The sequence below is a fragment of the Sciurus vulgaris genome, assembly GCF_902686455.1.
Source record: "Sciurus vulgaris genome assembly, chromosome: 5".
NCBI classification, from domain to species: Eukaryota; Metazoa; Chordata; class Mammalia; order Rodentia; family Sciuridae; genus Sciurus; species Sciurus vulgaris.
This window is the reverse complement of record NC_136465.1, coordinates 70571579-70597052: the sequence shown is the minus strand read 5'-3', so window position 1 is coordinate 70597052 and position 25474 is coordinate 70571579. Positions and strand designations below refer to the sequence as shown.

The window sequence follows — 25474 nt, the reverse complement described above, 5'->3', positions numbered from 1 at the left end:
CTTCTGGCCCAAAGCATGATCTCAGCAAACTGCAGGGGAAACACACCACAGAAGCCAGGTTTGGAACAGGCCATGAAACAAAGGAGGACCCTGCTCTGCTTCTCCACAGGACTTCAACATGAGAGCTCCCAGTCCAAATCCATTTGTGACAATCTCCATCCAGGGCTGGCCATGCTGGAGAAGGCCTTGGCAGTGAGCTACATTCAAATTAGCCGGGTAAAGGGCGCAGAATTTCACTGTAATTGGTCATGTTTGTTCCAAGGATGACGACTATAGCACATTTCTCATGTTAATGTCGTCCAACTACCCGTGTACTGCAATTACTCCGCATCGATTTTAAAGCCGACTTAGCACAATAGCGGCTTCTAATTTGTAAGCAAAACCGTGGTGACATAAATCAAACTGTTAGAGGCAACCCCACTGCCGCATGCTAATGGAGAGTTAATAGACAGGGGAGGGCAGTTGGGGCACTGGGCTTCCTGCAGGTTGTCACCTGCCCCACGGACCAGCACTCCCCTGCCCACATTCCTCCCTTCTGCCTGGGTCTGATGGACACTTTCTGGTGGTGGCTTCCCAGGTCTGGCTGGCCAGAGCTGTCATTGAGGGTTCCCTCCAGCCCTCCACCGTAGGATCAATCCCACAGTGATGCAGTGAGGATAGAGGTCGGTTGGTCTTGGGGGATGATTTAAAGAAAGAGCTATAAATCGTGGGAGAATGAGGACCAGGAGAGGCCAGCACTCGTGAACCTCAGTCTCTGGTCCTGGCTGCCAATTCATATTTACTGAGGACCCACTGGAAAAAGGGCCCTGCATTAGCCATGCCCTTGGCAGGAACATGGGCCTAGGGAACCAGGACACAAAATGAGCCATCCATCACCCAAGTGTACTCAGGATTTGATCAGCATTGCCTCTGGGCACAGCAGACTCAGGAGAGGCAGCCAGGTTTAGGGAATAGATGGGAAGCTGAGAGCCAAGACCCCTGTGTGTCCATCCACATGCAGCTCGACGGAGGCTAGTGGTGGCCGATTAGCCTGGCAAAGGAAGACCTTGGCCCTGGGGACTTGTGCTGACAAATGCCCAGGAAGTACTTGTTACACCCCTGCCTTCTGATCCAACCTGAGCAGGGTTTCCAAGCTGCCAGCTGCTGCTGCTCCTGACTCTGGAAGTACAAGTTCTACACCGAGACTATACCAGGCCTCACTAGGACAAAGGCAGGGCCGTGCATGCAGGAAGTGGGGATCCCTACTCACATGCCCCCTCCTGTGACTATGCCCCTCCCTCCCTTCCGCATCCTGGCAGGGCCAAGTTCAATGCTACCCCTGGAGCATGGTAAAGCTCAATAAATGTTTACTGAAAGAATTTTCAGGAAAGACAGTACAGAACTCTGCACAGTTCTAAGAAAATGCGCTCTCAGCAGGGTACCCGAAGCAACTGCTCACTGTCTTTACAGCACACATTCACTCAGTCTTCCTTAAACAGCACATTTTATGACACCAAAAAGGGGTTTGATTAGATGCTCAGATACCTTTAATACTGATTGCCCTTTAACACAAAGTGATCTGTCTTAATATGTCAAGGCAGACTAGCCATGACAAACTAGGGATTATTCCCTCCTTGTTTTTGTCCTTCCCAGAATAAGTAGGTATCTGAATGAATGAATGAGTAAAGAATGGGGTTGAACCTAGACAGTGGTCCCAAGGGGACTATCCTACCAACCACCCATGATCAGGAAAGCCCTGAAAGCCTCAGCTGTGTCCTCATAGTGGCAAACTAGGCCCATGAACCTGTGGCTTCTCTCCCCTCCTCCACCCTCAAGAGCCAACAGACTCTCAAAGGTCAGTTGGATGCTGAGTCTCCAGGGCTCTCCTGTCACAAGCCTGTAAAAGGCAACTTGAAATATCTCTCTGCATCTTTGGAAAAGAGCAACAGCTGAAGGATGGCTCCAGAGTCATGACCATCTCACAGAAAAAGGCCAATGTGTTCCTCATCCAAGACCTGTGATAGGCAGGGACCTGCACTTTGATGGGCAGAGCCCAGAAATGGCCGCCATTCTTGGCCATGTCTTTCCACCTGGGGGCCCCTCTGCCCGGCAGCAGTCCGTAACGGGGGAGGAAGAGCGTCTCATGTGACACTGAGATAGCCCCTCATCAGCAGCACAGAAACAGCTCCATAGGCCAGGGCAAGCAGGGCTAAGTCTCTAGGCTTGGGTCCTTCTGACAATTCCAGGAAAACACATTAATAACCATTCTACAGACCCTCCCCCATGCCCTCACCTCTCAGAAAATGACCCAGGTTCAACTTGATCCAAAAATGTCACCTGTGCCTGCTCCAAAGAAGCCCCTCAGCCAACATTTGCTGAGCTCCTCTGTGCCTCAAACAGTGGCTGTCCTGCTGAAGAGGCTGGAAGTGAGGCTCAGTCTCTGGGGTCCCATCAGGGAACCTGCAGCTTCCAGTGACACGCTCTACAGCCCCAGACCCACTGGAGGACACTGGGGACGAAGCCTAGCATCTTGACGACCCTAAGAGTGCTTTACCAGGCTGGAACAGGAAAATGCAAAGTAGTGGTGAGGAGAAAAGAAAGCAAACTTAAGAGCAGACAGGTAGCATGCTTAGACCAAGGGCCAGCACAGGTGAGCTCTCAGCATCTGCAGCTGCTATAAGGGAATATTATTAAGGTCTCCATCAAGGAACTTCCTAGGTTTATTCCTTTTACCATCCCTTCCTCCTTCCTTTCATTCCTCCTGGCTTGCCTGTATCCTCACACCACAGACAAATCCACGTAGTCTTCAAATGGATCTTGTGTTATCCAGTTGCCTGTCTGGTTGAGTCTTTTGTTCCTGACATGAGAGGCACTGACATCCCCCCACCTTCCTCACAGATGGCTCATCTTGGCTAGGTGGCCAACAGCACTGGGCAGTGGAGATAGGCACTATAGTTGAGTAGACTCAGCTCCCTCACAAGGTGCTACTCAACAGAGACAAACTCATCATTGTGACAAATGAAGGTAGCAGCTTCACTTCCTCCAGTACCATGCTGGGACTTGTCCTGCATGTCCACAGCAACCCTGCAGGTGGGTTGCATGTCATCATTGTTCACAGGAGGAAACAAACTGAGCAGAGAGGTTAAGCACACCTGCTCCATCACACAGCCAAGAGTGGCACTCACCAAGGCTGTCAGATGCCAAGTGCACACTACACTATCCAATCTCCCCAGCCTGTGACACAAGGGAAGAGCCATCTGCAAAATCCCTGTCCCTGGCACGTCACTCTCCATTAGGACTTATATCACAACATCACAGACACCACAGAAATCAGACATTCAACAAGGGTGGCCATCTAGCTGGCTGAATGGTCCTGACACCCAACAGGTCCACTGTGGCTCCCCATTCTATCTGATCCCTCTTTTGGGGGTTCCAGCTGTAGTGTGGGGGATGGACTGCCAGAGGCTGAAGGAAAAAAAGAAATATCAGGTTGTTTTTTTAATGACCCAGATTCCACCCAGATGCATTTGTTATTGGCAGTGGAGAGCTAGTGGAGCTAGGAACACGGCAGCTGGTGATGTCTTAATCACTGTGGACAGGGAGGGAGAGGGGGCCTGAGGCACCCGACCAGGCAGGCGCAGCCACCCAGTGACACCACCTGAGGCGCCTGTGCTGGCTGCCTGTCCCACTAGCAGTGTGTCTACCTGCCCACTCCCGGGTCCTGCTTTTATCTTTCACTCCATTGCACTGCCAAGGCACTGAGTGGGGTGGCCAGTCAGAAGGTCACGTGGGGGAGTACGGGCCCCACCATCGCAGTCCCCAACCCACACAGGGCAGGTTGGGGCTCTCTGGCTAATGTAAGCCCCAAGGGCCTCCTCCTGCCCCTCCTTTAGAAAACTCAGTAAGAGGTTTCAAATCTGGTTTAAACATGCAGTCCCCAGTGAGCATCCTAAAAGCACAGAACACCCCACCTTCGATTTCCTCCCCCACCTCTGGTGGCTGTGATCTCCAAGCACTCAGTGCCTATGAGCTCATTCCTCATCTGTCCTTCTCTCCCTGCCCTGAAGGAAGCTGGGGGAGGGGTGGGAGGTCCAGAATGGCTTGTTCTGCGGAGGAGAAAACCAAAACAAAGCCTAGGGAAGACAGAGCCCAGTGAAGGAAGTGGAGACTAAGAACAGAAAGGAGGCACCCACACCCTAAGTCTCAACACAGGTTCCCTTGCTGTCCTGCTGGGGAGCATGGCTATGCCGCCCCAAAAGGTTCTATGTGCCCCTGCGAAACTCGCAAACCTAGCAGGTGCCTGACAACTAGTGGAAGCCTCTTAGGCAGTGCTTCAGTTATTCCTTGGACCAACCTAGAAAGTACTTATTTTTTATCATCCCACTTTATAGATTATGAGGTTGAGGCTCTACGAGTAAAGCATAGTATCAGTCCATTTTTCACTAGTAACAAAATACCTGAGGCTGCTAACTTTATAAGGGTAAGAAGTTCATTCTGCTCACAGTTCTGGAGGTTCTAGGCAAGGTGCCAGCACTGGCCCAGCTCTGCTGAGGCACTCACGACAGATGGTAGAAGCTCATATGAGAAGAAGAGATCACATCTCCAAACAAGAAGTCAGAGAGAGATTCAGGAGTTGGGCTCACTCTTACAACAACTCACTCCTAAGAGAGCTCAGGGGTTCTGTAAGAACTACCTTATTTCCTTCTGAGGGCAGCTCCTCCATGACCTCCCACTAGGCTTTAAATTAAGGTTCTTAAAGGCTCCACACCATCTCTTAGCACCGCCACTCTATGGAACAAGCTCCCAATAGATGAAACAAGCTGTACCCCATCCTCATGAGACCCTGACTCAGCAGTACCCAGCATAAATAGTGAAGCCGAGAATCCAACCCCGACACTGGCTCTGCAGCAGGGCTCTTCCCATAATATTACCTTTTACTGCCCAAAACAGACAGCTAGAGAAGCCCTGGGAGCAAGGAAGGGGTGTGTTGCCAGGTGCTGGGGTGCAAGACAACAGGGAGGCAGGAGGGAGACAGCGGAAGCCAGTGGGGTTCAGTCCCTAGAGTTTTGGTTTTCTTCTCCCCTGGGCCCAAAGGAAAAGGTCTCTTAATTTCCTTGGGAAAGTAAAGGGGCAAGAAATATGCCTGCACAGAAGCAGTGTAAGGTCTGGAGTGATGCCTGGCACTTCTCTCAAAGACCAGGCCGTCACCCAAACTAGGGCCCTTCTGCTGCCTCAAGGAGGTGGGCTCTGGAAATCATGCTCCCAGCACGTCGGAGGAGAAGGGGTAGCTCACCCAAGGCAAGCGAGCAGGGTGTTCCCAGTGGAGCTCCCACAGGCGTACACCAACACTGAAGACTGGTCACCTAATTTTGGTGACCTGAATGTGAACTGTAACCTGAACCCTAACCAAGGGACCCCAGGCTACTCCACACCTCAGACCCTGACATCCACGTTCAGAGGCATCAGCCACGGGGTCCAGCAAAGGCTTCTGTCCTAAATACAGTGAGGCAGAGAGAGCACAGAAGGGAGAGAGTCATAAATAAAGAATTGGAACACCAAAAAGAAACAGAAAAACAAAGTGACTAACTCCAGGAAGTGAAACGGCAAGGCCAAGGCCGCCTGCTGAGAGGCTGCTGCTGTTCTGCCCCATGTCCCTCTCCCCCTAGCCCTTCCTCCACCGGCCCATTCTGGGACCTCAGGGTTTAAAGGCCAGGGGCTGTGGGGTGGTGGCCTGGACAAGCCTTTCACAGGGGCCCAGGAAGCCTGCAACAGGCCCAGGAAAGAAATCCTCAGAGATCACTAAAAGGGCCATGAGGATCTGTGACTAAAGGCAGGGGTCAGAGCCTTGGGAAAGGAGGTTCCCTCTGTGGCTCTGGGGAGAAGCCAGCCTAGGTGTAAGGTGGGGCAACTGCTGCATCCTAGGAATCCACATGGCCGGATGCAGAAGCCAGAACCACCTCCTGACCACCCAAAGATGAATGGTGTCCATGCCTACCACAGTAACTTTGGGTCTTGTGGGCTTCACTATAGCCAAGCAGGTCTATTCCTGTGAGACCTGGACACTGACATGTCACCTTCCCTCTCTGTAACTCAGTTTTCCTAAAAGCAAAAGTAAGGCCATTTACCCTCCAGGAAATTTCCCTGCAGAGAAAATGAGTCTTAAGATTCTGCAGGGGGCCCCAGAGATGGTATAAACCCTCATCCCTGGGAGGACTGAGCAGGAAAAGCTCTCCAGCTCCTCCCATCCAGCCCCTAGCTCCAGGCAGATTCCCTTGCTCCAGTGAGTGCACAGCATGGATATGGACATTTCTAGGGGAATGAAAAAGAGATGTGGCTTCACAGTGACGTGAGCGCCCCACTCGATGTCCTGTCCCCAGAGCCTATCTCTACTTCTTGATGTTTAAAGCAGAAACCAGCCCAGAGGATGATCTACCTGGCTCTAGTATCCCCCCAGGGCAGATAAACCTAAGCAAGCAAATTTGTTCCAATGCCTGTCAATCAAAGCTCCAGACATCCAGCCTGGTAGATCATCCCATCCGTTCTGGGACTGTGGTGGGGGCAGGGAAGACCCTGACCACTAACTGAGGTTACTTTCCTGCCCTGAATCACAGGAAGGAGCAGAGGCCAGGCGCCACCAAGAAAGGAGCAGGGCCAAAGGACAGATAATGGATCAGCTGTGGGGAACATGCAATCTTGGTACTTGAGGGCTTTTCATGGTCATCTGGTAAACCCCCAGACAGAAGGCAGGAGCCTGAACATGCCAGACAGAAGCATTCCTGCAGAATCTGCACTGGGCCAACCCATATTCTCCCCTCTGAGAGAACCCTGTGCCTGATCCACCACAGACCCTTGGTAATGTGGGAATGGTAGGGCCTTCCCACCACCTGGGCTACACTTCCTCGGTAGCCCAGGAGTGCGGTTCCCTGGGGTGTCAAACCCTACGGAGTGTCTCAGCAGACAAAGGCTGGAACCACAATCACAGACTCAGTAGGCTGCTGATAGAGAAATACTCCAAGGAACAATACTCCAAAGCTCCAGGACATTTCAGACACAGGGAGGAGAAAAGGCGGTGACATAAACAGACATAGAACAGGAAGTTACAGAGTGACAGAACTCCTAATTTATATTAACAGAGTCCTTGGTAGACTTCAGAAATTTCATGAACACCACCTCGTGGTATCCTCCCGACAATTCACCCACACTGGCCAGACAAGTTTTAAGGCAAGAGTCCCACTTTGCAGACCAGAGCTGAAGTCCACCATCCTCATAGGAAGGCAAGGGTGGTGCTGGAGGGGAGAACAGCCTTCCAAGTCCTCCTCAAGGGTCTCTCCCGGTGCCCACCTTCCTTGTGATGAAGTCAGAAAAAGGATGGAGGCAGGCTCTGAGGGGAAAGGAGATGCGACCAGCAATGGCAAAGAGACTAGGGGACTGAGCCTGAGATGAAAAACCACCACCTGTGAACTGGGTGGCAGGGAGGACAGGACTGTTCCTGAATTCACATCAAAGGCAACCTTGGAGGTGAAACAGTCTGGTTTTGAGCCATGGGTTTAGTGGAGGGTTTTCGTTTTGTTTTTGCTGGGGGAGGGGGTTGTTTTCTAAAAGGGTGGCAGCTGGGAGTACAAGCCAGAGCCAGGGGATGAGAGAGGCAGATGTCACCTGCCCCACTTGGGCTGCCCTAGATACAAGTGGGTGGTTAAGAGGGCAGAGGCAGAAGCAGGAAGTCATGCAGCGTGAAAAGCAGCACCAGGGCTCAGGGGGCTTGGGGAAAGCAGGGAGGGAGGAGGAAGCCCCACCAAGGGATGACTGCTGGAGGGAGGCATTGGAACGATCATAATTAAGGCTTCTAACAATAGGAAGGAGCCTCCACAGTTCTGTGTGTCAAACAAGGTGCCGAGCTGCTCTCCTAGTGAAGCTGCTTAATAAAGCAGCCCGCCCCCTCATTACCTGCTCCACAAGCATGACAGCCCTCCTAGGCAGGGGAGGTGGGGGGCAGGGGGAAGCCAACCAACTGTGGCTGCGGAGTCCCCATCTCCTACTCCGCCCCAGAAACAACTTCGGTTCCTTGCTATGCCAAGTGGGAGCTGGGGTAATAGGAAGATCCCCTCCCTGCCACAAGCAAGGACACCGAGGTCCAGGAGTCATGAGCCTGTATGTCCAACCTAGAATCCTGGAGCTCTTGTCCCCAGACCCAGGTCAGTGATAGGGTGGCTGCTCCCTCTCAGCACCATGAGCTCCAGGCACCACAGAATCTGGGGCAGGCAGTGAGTTCCAACACCCCAAAGACACTGTCCTGTCCAGTAGGTCCTTCTCTCACCCAGGGCCTCAGTCTCCCTACCTATGAGATGTGAAGGAATCATCCCTAGTTCAGCATTCCACCAAGGCTACCATGAAATGAAGAGGTCAAAGCATCTCAGACAATAACTCTCCAAAGTCACAAAAGAAGCCAACGACAGAGGAAAGGCACAAAACATCAGAGCTCAGCTGACAGGAGCTGGACAAGTCTAATGCTTTTCCAGATGTGGAAACTGAGGCTCAGAAAAGGACATGACTTGCCATGTCACACAGTCAGTTAGCAACACACCAGGGACAAGAAGCCAGGTCTCTGGACCCATCCTGGCTCTTTGCACTCTGCCACTTTGATCCCTAGGACAGTTGAGAGCAAAATGGTTACATCTTACATGAAAAGTGGGACTCCAACACTTCTAGAATTGGGGAGGAAATGCTGGTTCGTGGCTGGGCACCCCTGGACCTCACTGGCTGCTGGAGTGGCACCCAGCCCCACCCTGCCCCACCTACCCCCAACAGGCTAGGAGCTGTCTCCATTTAGGAAAGAGAGAAAAAGAATAAGCAATGCTGAGAATCGTGTCAATATTCCTCCCACAGCTCCTGATTCAGACCGGCAGTCCTCTACGTGTGGCTTTTGTGAAACATGCACTTTTCACAGAGGCTCCCCTCCTCCCAGCAGGCAGACTGAAAAAGGGGCCCACGAAGGGGGCTGGGAGAGGAGGGGAGAGGAAGGGAGGGCCGGGCCTCCCCAAAGCTCCCTGTAGCTGCCATAAATGGTAACAAGTAGAGCACCTTGTACACTGGGCTCCTCTGAGAGCACCCACCTTCCTTCCCCCAGCCCCCTCAACAACCCAGCCTCCAGCCCCAGGGACCAGTCACACAGAGTGTCCTAAATGGCTCAGACATCACAGAGCTCCTGCCCACAGCTCACACTCATGGGTCTGACAAGCTGTCACTCTGATTCGGGTCTGAAGGGCTCCTGCCATCAAGTGGAGGTGCCTCCCTTGAGAGGATGGGGGCAGTCAGGCTGCAGGAAACACCTGACCCCAATGTACAGAGCACTGAAGGCTCAGGACCTTCCCAATAGCAATTGTGGCTTCCTGAGGGGTTCCTACAGAGAGGCCCCCGAGACTACCAGCCCTGGCCGGTCACCAGGCTCCTCCAGACCTTTCCTGCCTGGCACCTGCAAGACCCTTCCCAAGAGGATCCAAAGTGCCATTGCTAAAAGGGTCTCCTCCAACCAGTCAGTAGCTCCAGCCCTGCAATTCCCTGCACGCCACAGATCTGGTTCTTTGCACTAGCCCCTTTCTCTGACTTCTGGCATATCCTTATTCTCCTAGCCTCCTCCTCTTCCATCCTTTCCATTCCCTCTGCTTGTTCACAGTCCCCTTAGCTGACAGGTCTCCTGCCTTCTCCCAAATTATGTCTTCTTCCCTCCAGACCCTGCAGCCCTCCTTTCTGCCCTCCAGAGACTCCCAGCAGAATCTGCCTCCTCCACATAGCCTGTCCTCATCAGAAGGCAGAGGGAGGATGCTGGACAGGGACACTTGGCCCTCTGTCTTAGGCAAGAGCAATCAGATCAGTGCCTGGTGCTTACCTCCACCTGTTCTCCTCTGCTCCACACACACCTCAGGGTAACTCGCTCATTCATCAGGCCTGCATGGTGACGACAGTGAACATGAGCATGAAGTCACTGAGAGGCAGCGGTCCTGTTCCAAGTTCTGGCCTGGCTGACTTGAGTCTTCCCTTCCCACTGTGCCTAGAGGGCCACCTCTCCTCCTCCCCACAGGGCTAATCCTACTCCTCTGTGTCACATCACAGCCTTTCATTGTTTCTGCCCTCCCTTCCAAAAAGGACTTATAGAGACCTGAATTAACAAGACCATCAAGAAAAGACAGAATGAACCAGACCATCCTGATTTTTAATAATACTGCTAGTAGAGAGAAAACCCAGTGTGAGTCTCCTGGAAGCCAAGGCAAACCAGGAAATATGGCGGGTTGTATAGTAATAGGCACTGTTCTGAGCTGCAGTGCTTAGGAACTCTGACATGAGTTAGCCCTGTTGCCTTATGACGGAGGATGAAGAACCCAAGGATCAGACTGTGAGAACCTCAGGAAGAAGCATTAATCCTGGTCTGACTGACTACATGCCTGGATTCTTTCTGGTAGGCTACACTGCTTTCCCCAATACTTAGGTAGAGAAGATTGGATCCTCCCAATTCAACTGGAGAGCGGGGACAATGAGTTCTCATCCCCTGCAAAGAATAGGGTTAGTGCACCCCAGGCACCCATCAGTACTTATTGGTTAATCACTGAGGACACTCGTCTGGGAATTCAGTCTTGAGTTAGCAATGCTGAAAAACTCCAAGGCAGGGCGGAAATGAGGCAATGTACCGCTCAGCACCCACCACCAGGGGGCAATGGTTACTCCAGTCAGGAAGTAGTCCCCAGAATGACACTAGGGAAGGGAGTGGAGTAGGGGCTGATACACTAGGATCCATAATCATTTTGCCAGGAGCTGCCCCCAAAAATGTCCTGGCTTGGAAGGTCCCTGGAAACCCTCTCCCAAGTGACTCACACATAATAACCCAGTCAGGTGTCTAGTACAGATAAAAGGGAGCACAGAAACTGTATCCCTCACCCAGTCAGGGAACGCACTGCAAGACAAGGGCTGCAGAATGGCCAGGAAGCCACTGCTCTACCTCCCGGGCCTCAGTGATGCTCAAGAGGAGGTAGGGAAGATGCATCTATGAGAAAAAACAGATATCAGCAGCCCAATGTCACTTCAGCAGATATCAGTTGTTCTTGCTGGCCCAGTTGCCCGCTCCCCTTCCCTTGGTATCAGCACTGCCAATCTTCCTCCCCAATGGAGAAGGCCTAGTCCTGCCAATCAAGCTGCTCTGCTCGCCCCTGGCCATGGGTAGGCATGTGACCCAGTCAGACCCTCTCTCCTGGGAAGCCAGCTCCTGAGCAGTGAGATTCAAGGGCTGATGCATCCCAACAGATTCAAAGTGGTAGAATTCTTTGCACCCAATACCTGGATCCCTCCAGGCAGCCCTGGCTCCTATCCCTGCTGTAGCCTGTTACTCAGGTTTCCTTTCTAGTCTGAGTTACTGTGTGTCCTTCACAGATAGGAAACACACAAAAACAGAGGTGTTAGTACCAAAAGAAGAGAAAAGAAGGTTGAATCAGAAAAATGAGAAATCTGAAATGTTTTACACCCCATGAAATGCCAAACAACACTGCTGAAATGTGTTCATAGATTAAATCAGTAGCTATGAACCTATTTTCCTAACTTAACCAAGGCTGGTACATGGTGCCTGCAATCTTACGAGCCCTCGCTTACCCAGAATCAATCCAAGGAAACAGGTTGCTTAAAATGAGGATGCCAACTATGCCCGAGTGTCACACTCATTTGGAGGGATTTACCTAAACACACACATACATACATACATATTTGTACTGTGAATATGTTTTTAAATGTTTTATATACATATATATAGATAACATATATGTATATACACATATACAGATATAACATATATATGTGTATATACATATATAGATAACATAAATGTATATATACATATACACATTTACATATAAATACTATTTTGGACTAAATATTTGTGTCCCCCCCCCAAAAAAAAATTCAAACATTGAAATCCTAACCCCCAGTGGAATAGTATTAGAAGGCGAGGACTTTGAAAGGTGATTAGGACATGAGGGTAGATGCTTCATGAATGGAATTACTGCCCTTATAAAAGTGACCCTAGAGAACTCTCTTGCATTTTCCATCACATGAGGATACAACAAACAACAAGATGGCAGTCTGCAACTGGATGAAAGCCCTCACCAGAACCCAACCATGCTGGCACACTGATCTCAGACTTCCAGCCTCCAGAACTGAGAAAAAAGTTTCTGTTATTTATAAGCCTCCCAGCCTATGGTACAGCTTTGTTACAGCAGCAAGAATGGAAACAAATACTGTATTTGTTTATAGATACACACATACACACAGACATACCTACATGCACACACATCTGTGTCTGTGTACATTTAGGTGTGCACACATGTGGGGAGCTCTGAGATCTTACAGCCTGGGTACCTAAGGGGAAACTGCAAGGTGGAACCAGACCAGTGGGAGATAAGGAGAACTACCTCGAGCACTTCTTCCACCCTCCATGCAACCCACAGAATCTTCACACACAGATGTGCACACCCACCACCTGTGCCCTGAACCCATCCCTTCCAGTTTTGTCTGCAAACATGCCTACCTTGTGACCACTACCCCAAAAGGATGAGCGATAGACCAAAGAACATGCCACCCATGCCCTCCCAAATAAGCGCAGGCCACCTAGAGTCCAAGACGGGCATGAGGGGCCAAGCCTAGCATGTGATCAAGGAGGATTTTGTTTGGGGAGCTCTGTGCTAATCTGGCTGGCAGTCCCTCTCATACATGGTCTCATTCTCTGACAGAGAGAAACGAAATTCAGCCCTGCCTCTCATTTCCTTTTCTGCCTAAGGATGAATCTAATCTTATTTCCCTACTTTGTCTTTCCTTTCATGGACTCTTCCCACCTGTTTGTGAGACCAGAATAATTTTTTCTGTACATTCTACTTAACTTTAACTCCTCACAGAAAAGGAAACTGAGGCATAGTGTGACAAACCAACTTCTCCACACCAATAATCATCATGGAATGACAAAGTAATCAGGACCAGTACCAAAGGCCTACCTGGAGCCAGATTGCAGGGGGAGGAGATCAGCCCAGTGGCCAGGTGGCCACTCCATGGGTTCTCAACACCTCTGGAAATCCAATGGATAGAGTCAGTGGTATTTCCCAGAACCCCCAGGGATAGTGCTGTTCATGGGTAGATAGAATTCACTGATGAACCCCTGGGGGACGGGCCCCCAGGAGTCTTTCTAGGAAAAGGACACAAAGCTGCTTTCTAAGGCAATGAGTATGAATGGCTGCAGTGTACTGTTAGGTCAAGGATATTATGTGCTCCATCCCCACAGCATGAATCCTCTCCTTCATCTATGCCTGCAATAGTTAAAGAATATCATCTGGAAGGGTGCCTGCCCCAGACCCTGACCCTTACCCAACATGGTGCACAGTTCACAGTCCACCTGTAAGTCAACACACATTTACTGAGCACATACTATGAGCAAGCCAGGCAGCAGCAATATTGTCCAACTACTCACTCCTGCTCACAGTCTTGGGAGGTGATAATTCCGAGAGTCGCTATCTTCATCTACACAGCAGATAACACCAACTGCCTAAGGGGGCCGTTAAGATTTAAAGCCTAGAATATGCTAGCAGAGGGGCAACCAAGAAACAAATACATAAAAGACCACATGGTTATAAAAGTAAACCCTGCCATATGAGGTAAGTAGAGCTGAAATCTTCAACAGAGTAATATGCAGGGTTGTAACATTGAAAGGTTGAAAAAACAGTATTTTTTCATCCTGGGGTACACATATAAAAACACAAAAATAGCTCATGAGCCTTCATTATAAGGAAATTATATGCAAATGATCACCCACTGGACTGAAAAAGTCCCTAAAGATCATGGGTGGCTACTTTTTAACTCACCTCTGTTTGAGGCTGGAGCTGGAAGACAGAAGGCAAAAATTGTCAACTGAGTCATATCCACACACACATAACCACGGTCCTGTTGCCACAGATCTATACTGCACTATACTGGAAACACAGGCCCAAAAAAGCACAACAAAAAGTTAACAGAGGAAGAGAGCTGATCAGCATGACTTCCCAGATATAGACTTTGGCATTCAACTGACCTTGGTTCAAATCTTGGCTCTGCCACTTTCTAGCTCAGTGATTTGGAGCAAAATCCCTCATTTTTCGAAACCTCCTTTCCCTCAGAGGCAAGGTAGGAATAACCCTCTTATCCTCATCTGGTTTCCCAGATGAGGTAATCTAGGATGACATTCCACACAGTACCTAACCATCTGCTGGTGTCACTCTCCATCACCACACCTTGACAAGGAGTGGCTACAGGTCCATCTTTTGTGCACAGAGCACAGCTGAACCCTGGAGGACAATGAGGTAGACAAAGACAAAAGATCAGAATTGTCTACATAGCAAAGTAGGTAAGACCGTCATAGAGAACATTATAAAAACTATATGGAAAGACATTAAAGAAGGTCTAATACATAGAGAAATATACAATGTTCATGGACAGAAATACATGAGTGGAATACAATTTGTATTCATGAATAAATACAAAGATGGCAATTTTCCCAGAGTTGATCAATAGATTCAATGAAAGGCCAATTAATTAAAATACCAACAGTGTTGTGGGGGGAGGAGACAGATTGATTTTTGGTGAATATTCAAACTGATTCCAGAATTTATGCTATAGAACAAAGGGCTAAGAACAGTCAAATACTCATGAAAAACAAGATGAGAGTTTCTGCCCTACCAGATATTGAGACTTAACACTCTGAAAGTGTAGTAATTAAGACAGCAATTACTTACTGCCTGGCACCAGAACAGAGAGCTAGCCCAATGAAAAGACTCAAGCATATATGGAAACACAGGCAGCATCACGGGCGTGCGGGGAAAAGGCAGTACAGTTAATTGATGGAGTCAGGATAACCGATACTTTTAAGGGAAAAGGAAACCAGAGCCCTATCCCATTTCATACACAAATATCAATTCCAGAGATTAGGGACTGTAGTCTTAAGAGAAAAACTTTCAGAAACAAATATAAAAACTTATCCTTATTTGTTTATTCATTCAATAATTCACAAGTGCTTATTATGTTGTGGCAGGCACTATTCAATTACCAGTATAAAAAGACATCAGTGAGATATGTATTTCTTAAATAATACATGAAAGTATAATCTAACAAAGAGAAGAAACTGATAAAATTGGTAATATTACAACAATCAATTTCTGTTTATCAAAATACCCTATGAAGAAAGTGAAAAGACAAACTAAACTAGAAGCTATAAACTGTATTTGAAGGCTGGGGTTGTATCTCAGGGGTAGAGCACTCGTCTAATAGACACAAAGTCCTACATTCAATCCCCAGCACCAAAATAAGTAAAATTCCTGCTTGTGATACATTTAATTGACGAGATTAGTATCCAAAACATAAATAAAACCCCTAAAAATTAGGAGGAAGAAGAAACAACTTAATAGAAAAATTGACAAAAGATGTAATCATGCATTCACAAAAGAGGAAAGAATGGCTAATAAGTATTTGGAAAGAGGTTCACTAGTCAACAGAGAAGCCCAAATTAAAACCATTATAATAGAGCATTTCACACCCACTGTATTGGATAATGCCCAAACCTTTCCATTTCAATTGACACTCCACTGGTAAAATGTTAGCTGATACATCCACATTGGAAAACAACTTGACCTTACTAGCAAAGCTGAAAATGCACAGATCCTAAAGATCAGCAATGCTATTTCTTACTATATATCTAGAGCAGTACTTCTTGGAAATGCTTAACACTGTAATCCTTGGAAATGCTTAATGCTTGCAAACTTTTATAGTAATTTGCTATGGTCATTTCCCAGGAAATGACCAGTTGACTCATTCAGGTGTCATTGAGCTCAATGAGCTCATCAGGAGAGTCATGTGTGATCTGAGCTGTGAACTAATCATGCACAGCAGGACCGCCCCAGAAAACAGGAAATTTCAAAAGTTGATCCTTCACCACAGGTACTTCCTGAAGCACTGGCCTAGAGAAACTGTGGACTATGTCCAGCAAGAGACCTATAAAAGAATGTTCACCAGAGCATTGCTTGAAAAAAGGAAGGAAATAGCTCAAATGATCATAACCAGGAGAACACACTGCAGCACAATCATGTCATGGAATATTACAGAGCAGTAAAAATGAATGTGCCATGGTCACAGCTACCAAAGTGAATGGAACAAGAAATACATTTGGAATAATTCAAATACATTTGGAATAATTCTATTTATTTAAAGTTTAAAAATAGACCAAACCAAATGATGTGGCACTTAAGGACGCCTATCTATGTGGAATACAATTCAGACAGAATTCAAGGGTAATGATTCTCTCTGGGTCATGCCCCAGGAGGGACATACGGAGGTTTCATGGGTATATGTAATGCTCTATGTCATAAGCAGGGTAATGGGTATATGTCCATTTAATTATTATTTAAATCACATGAATTTATATGTATTTCACAATATAGAAACCCTTGACATGACTATTTCTGGCTAATGAGGTAGCCTGCACCTGAGTCCTATATGTCCTAACTCCTGCTCAGCCCCAATCACAGACCAAAAGACTCAACACAGTATGCCAGGAGGTCCATGGGGACCCAGCAATGTGACCACAGCCCAGTTAGTCCCAATCCTAGCCTTACTCATTATACCAAGTGGGTCAGCCCTCACTGGGAGAGCTACAGAGAAGTATAGAACATGGCAGATGCAGCCGCCAGCCCTAGCATCAGAGGCCACTCTCCTCCCTGCTGTCTATCTCCACCCTCCTTGGACTTTCCTGCTTCCCCAGTTTTTGTTCTGTTTTGTTTTGTTTTTGTTCATTTGTTTGTTTGTTTGCAGGTGTTGGAGTGGGACTGGAGATTGAACTTTACCACGGAGCTACATTCTCAGTCCCTTTCATTTTTGAGGCAAGGTCTTGCTTTGCTGAGGTTGGCCTTGAATTTGTTATCCTCCTGCCCTCAGCCTCTCAAATTGCTGAGATTTCAGGCATGCACCCTGCACTGTCTCTATTTTCCCATTTCTCCAAATACCCCTAAGACCAGATGTTCAGAACAACCCCTGGTCCCAGAGACACTTAGGGCTCCTTCCAAGGCTCCAAAACCCTGTCCAGAATTGTTTTTCCATGCCCCTGGGCACCTAACTGCCTGTTCACATGGGCTCACTGTGGGAACTGCAGGAATGCTACGTGTGGAAGCCAGTGTGTAGAACAGTGTATGTTCAGAATGCACACTTTACCTCAGGTGGGCCTCATCACAGCCCTGCTGCAAAGTTGGTATGGGCACAGATAAGGGAAACCCAGGTGCCCACAGTTAGGGAATACCTTCAGCACAGGGGCATCATTCCTGGAGACTCCCCCTGAATGAGTCAAGGGGTGGGGTGGGGAATCTGTTCTCACATGAAGATAGGAACATGCGCCCTCGTGAGGAACCCCTGGAGCAGACCAAAAGCTCTCTAAAGCAGAAGCCCTGTCTCTCTTCTCCTTGGACAGTCACCCACCCTCCATCAGTCACTAAAACAGTGGCTCCTATATGGCAACGATGCAATGAGCTGCCCAAGGCCAGGCAGAAGATCTGAAACCCCACAGTTTCCCCTTCCCACACTTCTCCAGGTCCCCTGAGAGTGTCCAAAGCTTGCTGGGACCCACAGGAAGAGAAGGCAGACCCCATCAGGAGTGAACCAGGGACTCACTAAGTTAGAAGAGATTTCAGATCTCCCTGCAAGTCTCATGGCTAGTTAGACAAAGAGCAGGACTTGGAAGCCAGATCTCGACCTTGTGTTGTTCCCCAGCTGCAGATCTACTCACCCGCCTGACCGCGTGCCATTTTTAACGTCCCTGCCAGGATCAGCCCCCAACCCCCCACCACGTCTGCTAGCAGATTAGCTTTCAAATGTGAGCAGGGACAAAGCTGGCTCAGAAGACTTAACTCTGCCCGATGGGTTTAGCCCGGCTTCAAAGCTTCCTAACTGGAACCAAATAAGCGGGCATATCGCAGCTGGAAGGGAGAGGCCGGAAAGGGGGAGAAAACAGGGCATCTCTCTAAAGCTGGATTACCTACAGCAACAGCTTGCAGCCTGAGTGACACAGCAAGACCTGTCATGGTGGTCAATGCCAGAAAAACAAGATCATCATTTCCTAGGAGCCTAGAGACATACTAAAGAGCCTCCCAGGCCCTGGCACGCACCCTCCAGCAGACCAGCACCATCTCAGCCTCAGAGCCCATCCCAACCCCTCCCTCCCATCTGATGGGTCCTTTGCGTCTCTGTATTCAGCCCACTTCCCATGTGCAGGAGGTCTTGCCTCTCCCATCAGGCTGCTACCCCCGGCACAGACTCGGGGTTGACTTGCTCTCCAGCTCTCTCCACCCTTCTCACTTTCCCAGACCCCTAGTCTCATCTGATCAGCAAACTCTTATTCATCTTTCAAACTCTAAGTGTCACTTGCTCTACTTTGATATCTCTGAATCCTACATCTATTGAGTGGTATTAATCTATGAAGTAACTCTATTAAGCACCTATCACTCAGAACTACAATAATGTCTTTATGTAACTAATTCCTCCATGGAACTCTGAACAGCTCAGTGGCCTGACTTACACCAGATACTCAACAAATGCACACAGTACACACTGGTCACAGAGAATCCACTAGTCCTTTCAACAGAAGAAAAACCGAAAAACCACAACTAATTTTTTTTTTTTTTAAACTAAGGGGGAAAGAAACTGAAGCTCTTTTTTTCTTCCCTTTCTTTCTGATGGGAGTAAATATTTCAAAGATGGAGCTTCAAAGAACCACCAGGTGGAATTGGGGAAAGGCAAGTTGAGTCAGGCCATCAGGATGCTGCATCCAGGCCTGCTGCTGCCCACCCTAGAATGCTAGGGAAGCAGGAGGTGCCCCCTTGCATGCTGGCCTCCCCCTGGCAGCCCTGTGTTCAAATGCTGAGTGCAAGACAGGCCAGATGACCTCTCAATTCCACAACTTCCTGGCACAAGAAAACTGATCCGCCCTATGCAAGCCCAGTCGGCCCCTGTCCTCACCAACTGGAGGCTCCTGCGCACGCAGCGGGCATTCAGCAAATAGTTGCAGCGTGAGTGAATGGACTCAATTGGGACCCCAACACCCTTGTAAGCCACAGAAGGCTAGGGCCACAGAGCTCACGGCCAAGTTCAGCCAAGGGCAGCCAGGCACACGGGGGTAGAAGCAGCGAAGGGCAAGGCCACCCCACTCAGAGTGGAGGTCAGTGGTGTTTTCTGCGCTCTCACTGCCAGGCCAGGATGCAGAGCCCAATGGCCCTTTCCTCAAGGTGGAAAGAACTGCTCACCCCGTTTCAGCTGGGGCTTTCTCTCTTCTCTCTTCTCTTCCTCCCCACCCCCTCTTGATTGACACCAATGCTGGCTCTGACATGATTTAAAAATAGATATTAAGACAAGGAAGTTTAATTTTTAATGCTTTGGAAAGGAAGTGAACACAGAGCTGGCATTCTCTCATGGCCACAATCCAGGGGTCTCTCGGGGTATCTGCCAGGCCCTTCATCTTGTTCCCCTGCTCCCAGGCACAGCCAGGCCTGACCCACCCTGAAGATTGTCTTGCAGCGGCCCTCTAAGGGACAAGCCTCCATCTCTCCATCTGAGCCCCTAAATGTCTCCTGTTCCCTGGTGCAGGATATATCTGTTGCTTAGAGAGGCCAGGGGGGCCAGCGTGGGCCAGGTCTGAACTTGCACTCTCTGCTGGGACCCCACAAGCCCGCTCATTATCAGACGATACCCCACAGACTCCCTGTGACACGACAGGCCGTCCAATGTTGGCTGGGCACATACCCGGGTGTGGAGCCCACAGAGAGGCTCTCATGGGGCAGCCAAGCCAGTCCAGAAAACATGCCACCAAAGCCGCTAAAGAGCCCTGACAATGCCTGCTCCCAAAGCCAGTGAGCAGTCTGAGAGGAGCCTGACCCCACTTAAGGGAGGCTAATCAGGGCCTCGTCCCGGCACCTTGCCTGTGGCAGCCCGTGCCAGCCTTGCCCCTGCCCCAGCAGGCACACTGACCGCTGTCTCCTCCACTAATTGGCCTTTATTAAGGGAGCAATCCACAAGGAATAGCTTTCCAGTGGGGCCAGAATGTCACTGTCTGCCAGCCATGATTTAAAGGGATGGGACAACTCTGCTGGCAAGCATGAAAAAATGACCATTATCCTGAGTGGCGATTACGGCAGCCACCTACCTTCACCCCTCCATATCGGACAGCAACTTGATTTGGGATAGGAAGAGCTGGGCTGGGATCATAATTTGCTGTCCCAAGGAAAGGACACAGGTCCCAGCACTTAGAGGTGCCTTTTGCAGCTCACCCCTATACTCTCTCTCCTCTACTCTCAATCAAAAGCTCCGAATCTCCTTTGCCCTCCTGGAGCAGTTTAAATTCACTTAATCTCTACGTGGAATATTCTACCAGACAGCCATGCAAGGACCCAAAAAGATGGAGAATTAAGGGGACAAAAAGAAGAGGGAACTCCATTGGTAGTGACCACTCCCCCTCCTCTACTCTCACCATCTGTATCAGTCCCTCAGAAATGCTGCCCTCCTGGGTGCCCCAAACTCCCACAGTGCACTGAGCTGTCAATGTGGCCAGCACTGTCTGACTGAAGTCAGCAGTGCTTGGACCCCCACCAGCAGGCAGGCGCCCAGCAGCCTGTGAGGCACCTGCCCTTTTCTTAGTAAGGAGGAGGAGGAGCACTCCTATACAGCTCCACCCTCCCCAACCTGCCCCCAGTGATGTCACCCAGGCCCTCACCAATGCCAACACCCTGAAGCTCCACCCAGTGGCGAGGAAACAAGCACTCACAGGCTGTGAGGAGGCTGCCTTGTGCGCTTCACCTCTCCTCCACCGGGGGAACCTTCCCAGTGCTGGGAGGACGCAGGGGCGTGGCACCGAGGGGGTTTGGAGAACTACCAAGTGGCTCTGGGATCTATGGAAAGAACTCTGTCTATTGATCACAGGTCTTAAGTTCAACCCTAATGCCTCAGAAATGCCTCTTTTCGGAATCTGAGCCAAGAGACTAAAACAAGTGATGCTATATAATTCCTACCAACTGCTCCTGGCCTCAGTGGGCTGGGCTTAACCATCCTTTCCTTCACCAGGTCCTATTCTCTGGCCTCCAGGTGTGTGTGGTCGGGGCAGCTGAAGAGGCCTCCCAAGAACCCTGCTATATCAACAACCCACCAGCCTTTGATGCTTTCTCCTCTTATTCCGTTCTTTCCTCTGCTCCTTCCCCAACTAACTACAAGAAATCTTCACTTGAAGGAAGCAAATGACCCACCTTCCCCAAATCCTGGCCAATATCCTGCTACACCTGCCCCTCCACCCCCCAACACACACTGGTGAACACTCTTACACACACCAGCTTTCATTTCTCCTGTTAAATTTCCCATCTTTCCTGAGATCTAAGTCTTTTTCATCATCTGACATACTCCTAGCATAAAATAACTGGGTCTTTGAGACTTAATTTTTTCCCAGCTCATGGCTTGTCATGGGAATTCTGAAAATATCAAGTAATCAAAAAAGTCAGGGACCAGGAGGGAGCAACTCCTTGCCTGGTAAGAGAGCATAGTTGGTACCTTCTAATTAGGAAGAGACAACAAGTTCTCTCACTATAGATCATAAAGGAGGATGTTTCATCAACTAGCTCATTAGCTGCTGCCAAGCTTTTAAGGGAAGGTGGAAAGAGTCAACTGTCACCCCACAGCTAAGCAAGAAGAGACTTTATCATAGGCAAGTTTGATATCTAACATCTCATCCTATTAAGTGGGACTTGAGAATTCCTACCACATAAAAACGTTGGGGATTCACTCGCAAACATATCATGAGTACCTACTACGTGTAGGACACAGACCACTGTGCTGGTCTGCAAGGAGGTCCCCAAACCAGGTTGGAACCATGCTGAAGGCACCACACCGGTAATACCATCTGCGGCCAGCAGGTGGCGGGGTGGGGGTGGGGAGGCACAGCGCTCAGTGGAGAGTTACTGGCCAAAGGCACTGAGCATCCCCACAGAGCCTTAAGAATAAGTGTTAGTATGTGCAAGGTGGGACAAAACAAGAAAGGTGGGTTGAAACTATGAAAAAAGACAGCACTCTGGTGAACCCAAAGGCCCTAGGGAAATACACACCAGTGCTTGGATGACACAGATGCTAGCAACCAAGTCAAAGGACCAGAAGGCACTTGCCCACAACGCAGCTACAAAGTCATTCTTGACATTCCAATGGTTCTCACCACCAGAAAAAGAATTAGAATAGCTGCCCCAGCTTCCAAAAAATCCTAACCACATGACAGGTAGCATCCTAATCATGCTGGGGTGGCCAGAAGTCCCAGCCCATGGAGACATCTGAGGAAATCCAACGTAAGTAATCTCAGACAATTCTTTTTGTAAAAGAAACAGGTGCTCTCAGGTGATTCCTCCACCCCAGGCTGTCACACAGCTAATGAGACGAGAACAGTGAGGAAGACCATCACAACAGCCCCCCTCTGGACTGGAAAGGAAGCCCAGTTTTTAAGGAAGAGCATGAGCTGCCCAAGGTCACACAAGAAGGTAACTCAGAACCAACACCAGAACCTCATCTTCTTCCTTCACAGCCTGGAGTTTTCCCTTCTATGGGAGAAGTTCACCCCCTCTACATAACTCAAAAAGTTTTCCAGCTAAAGTGGGACACACTACACAAAAGCTGAGCCCCAGAGAACAACTACTTCTACCCAACCTCACTCAGAATGACTTTCTTCTGTCCCCAGCGCTCCTCCTGGACCATGTACAGACAGCAGGCGGCAGGCAGCTGACAGCCTCCAGCGGGCAGGATAGAGCCTGGGGCTGAGCCAAACATCTGTGCTGACTATAGTCTGGCCTCTGGTGAAGAAAGGCAGAGGCAGCAGATAGAACGAAAGGAACAGTTAAAGATGAATTTAAGAAGTTTTTGTCTAATTTGCCTAACTCATACTTCTTGTGCACACACGTACTCCAGTATCCCAGAGAGGTCAGAAAACAATTCTGAGCTGCCCCATCTGCTGACACTTTCTCTAGAAATTAGCCTCACCAAAGACAGGAGCACAGTTTTCTCCCTTTGTCCCTTCCAGTCCCTGGGACTCTCAGAGCCTGGGAGCGCGTGGTCAGCTTGCTCTCTGCCCAGTCCACTGCAATCCCTCAAAAGCAACAGCCAGTAACCCATGGCAGCATGCCCCCAGCCCTCCCTTCCCACACCAGCCCCAACTCGGGATAAGGGCTCCTCCTCCTCCTCTTCCTGGGATTCACTGAAAAGAATGGGAGTCTGTGACCTCTACACTCCCACCATCCCTCTCCCACAAAATGCGGCAGATTGAATTCTTGTGCATTCAGGATCGATAGAAAAAGAAACTCTGAAAACCATTCTCATCAGTGCTATCTCCAAAGCAGGGTCACAGCTGTTAAAAATTCTGACCCCACACCCACAGCTGCAGGTTCCCTAAGCTCAAGCACTTCCAGCATGGATTTTCTTATTGGGGAATTAAGTGGTGGCAAACTTTGCCAGCCTCCTAGGAGTACACCAAGAACATAGGGAAGTTGGAGCCTTCATTCAGCCACCAAGGAGAAGGTGCAAGGAAGAAAAAGATGCATGAAAAGGGGTGGAGGACAATTTAAAAAAAAAGAAAGTACTTACCGTTGTGCAGAGAGGGGAGCAATGCAGCACGGAGGAGAAAGCGGGTATTCACGCTATGATAAGCAAAGAGGAGGAGATGAGGGCAAAGGGAAGAATCAACGCAAGGACTTACCCAGAATATCAAATTGAAGAGGAACATCATGTACTTCAAGCAGCAGAGGCAGCCCCTGGCCATGTTGCACTTCTTAAATTCTAGGAGGAACACAAAGGACAGGTCCAGGTAAAAGACCACGTACTTGCTGCCTTTGGGTGCATTGTACTTGTCGGTCTTAACGCCTGCCTCAGCGCGGCTCTGGCCCCGCGAGCCCGCGGTGCCGTAGAAGGCGCCGGCAGTGAAGCCGCGGCCAAACGGACGACCCGAGGTGGACGGCTTGCCAAAGTCCGAGTCCTTGCTGTCCAAAGATGGACTCCGGTGAATCGAAGAATCCTCGCTACTCGACTTCTCCATGCTCGCGTCGTTCCCGGGGGGCGCGAGGGGCGGGGGGCATCGCTCCCAGAGTGGGACAGAGGGGGCGCCCAAGTCGGGCGCGGGCTGCAGGCAGGCTGGCGGGCCGGCGGAGCCTTGCACGCCCCCTCTCTGCACCCGGCGCACTCCGGGACGAACCCGGCGCTCGGGGGCCGCTGCCTATGGGACGGCGCCCGGCTCCCGGCCGGCTGGCCCGGGAGGGCTCTGCGGCACTGCGCTGCTCTATCTATGCGCGCTCGCGAACGCTCTCCGGGAACCGGTTCGCCTGCGTAACTTGGCGTCTTTGGGGAGGCTGTAATTTGATTTCTCTTTCCAGGGCGGCAGCACGCCTCCCAGCTGCACCGACTACTCCACGCGAGGCCGAAGGGCGCCGAGATCCAGGTTCCCTGGGCACACCTCTCCCAGCCCAGTCCCAGCCCTGAGCCCGACCACTTTGCAGGCGCTCGGCCTCCTCTAGCTCCACGACTTTGCGGAGCTGCTGCCGGCCCTAGGGTTCCCGGCCACACGGTGGGCAGTGCCTAGGGATCCGCCGCAGCTGCAACCGCTGGGCTTTCCCTGCGAAATCCCAGCCCCAACTCCCGACTCTGAAATCGCCTGGAGCCCCCTCCCTGGGTCCTCAGCCCCACCCCCTGCTTTGCATTTGACCAATGGGCGTGAGGCCTGCCCGGCTCCGCTTGGGGAGCCACCCCTCCTCCCCAATGACACAATATCTTTAATAGGATTAGCGTTCTGCTGTGTGCCTATACCAGTGCGCCGCGAACCCTCGCTAAATGTCAAGGGCTCTGCGGCTGGGGGTGAACCAGAACCTTCATCGGAAAGCACTGGTGTCTTTTACTCGAAAAGGAGGGCGGCGAGAGGAGGCTGATTGCTGGAGGTACCAATGACCCAAAGAAGCCAGAGGAAAGATCTGGGGAGCAGCACTAGAGAGGGCAAGAAATGCGGCCACTGTCAAGCTGGGTGCCGCCTCCTGCAAACACTGGAGCCAGTCCGGCCTGGGGCACATGGTCTCCTGGCTATATCTACTCATACGCCTACACACACACACACACACACACACACACACACACGCACACACACACACCAACACACCAACCACGCTTTTGCACACGTGGGGCTGGTACAGTGAGCAGGGAGAAGAGCTTGCAGGGTAGGCAAGAGGTGTGGGAAAACGCTTGGGGGCCTCCGCGGGCGCACTGCCCTCCCCACCCCCTCTGCGCGCACACGCACGCGCGGCTCCGCGAGGCTCCTGCAGCTGCGCGAACCCCCGCCCCCGCATTCCCGGGTGGGACGCAGAGCCATTCGGACTCTAGCTCGGTTCTAAAGGGTAGGTAGCCGAAGTGG

At 50.2% G+C, this 25474-nt stretch overlaps 1 protein-coding gene across 5 annotated transcripts in view; it reads right to left on the bottom strand.

The window, feature by feature from the left end:
- The window catches only part of TSPAN9 (tetraspanin 9), a 193242-nt gene that overhangs the window by 58260 nt on the left and 109508 nt on the right, over positions 1-25474 (bottom strand). For 4 of the 5 annotated variants that reach the window (XM_079142014.1, XM_079142017.1, XM_079142015.1 and 1 more), the window contains one exon: positions 23780-23859. In XM_079142014.1, coding sequence (XP_078998140.1) covers positions 23780-23842 — 63 coding nt within the window. In that variant the 5' untranslated portion in view covers positions 23843-23859. Of the gene's footprint in view, positions 1-23779; positions 24717-25474 lie in introns of those variants that run through there. The other variant, XM_079142013.1, reaches the window with a different exon arrangement.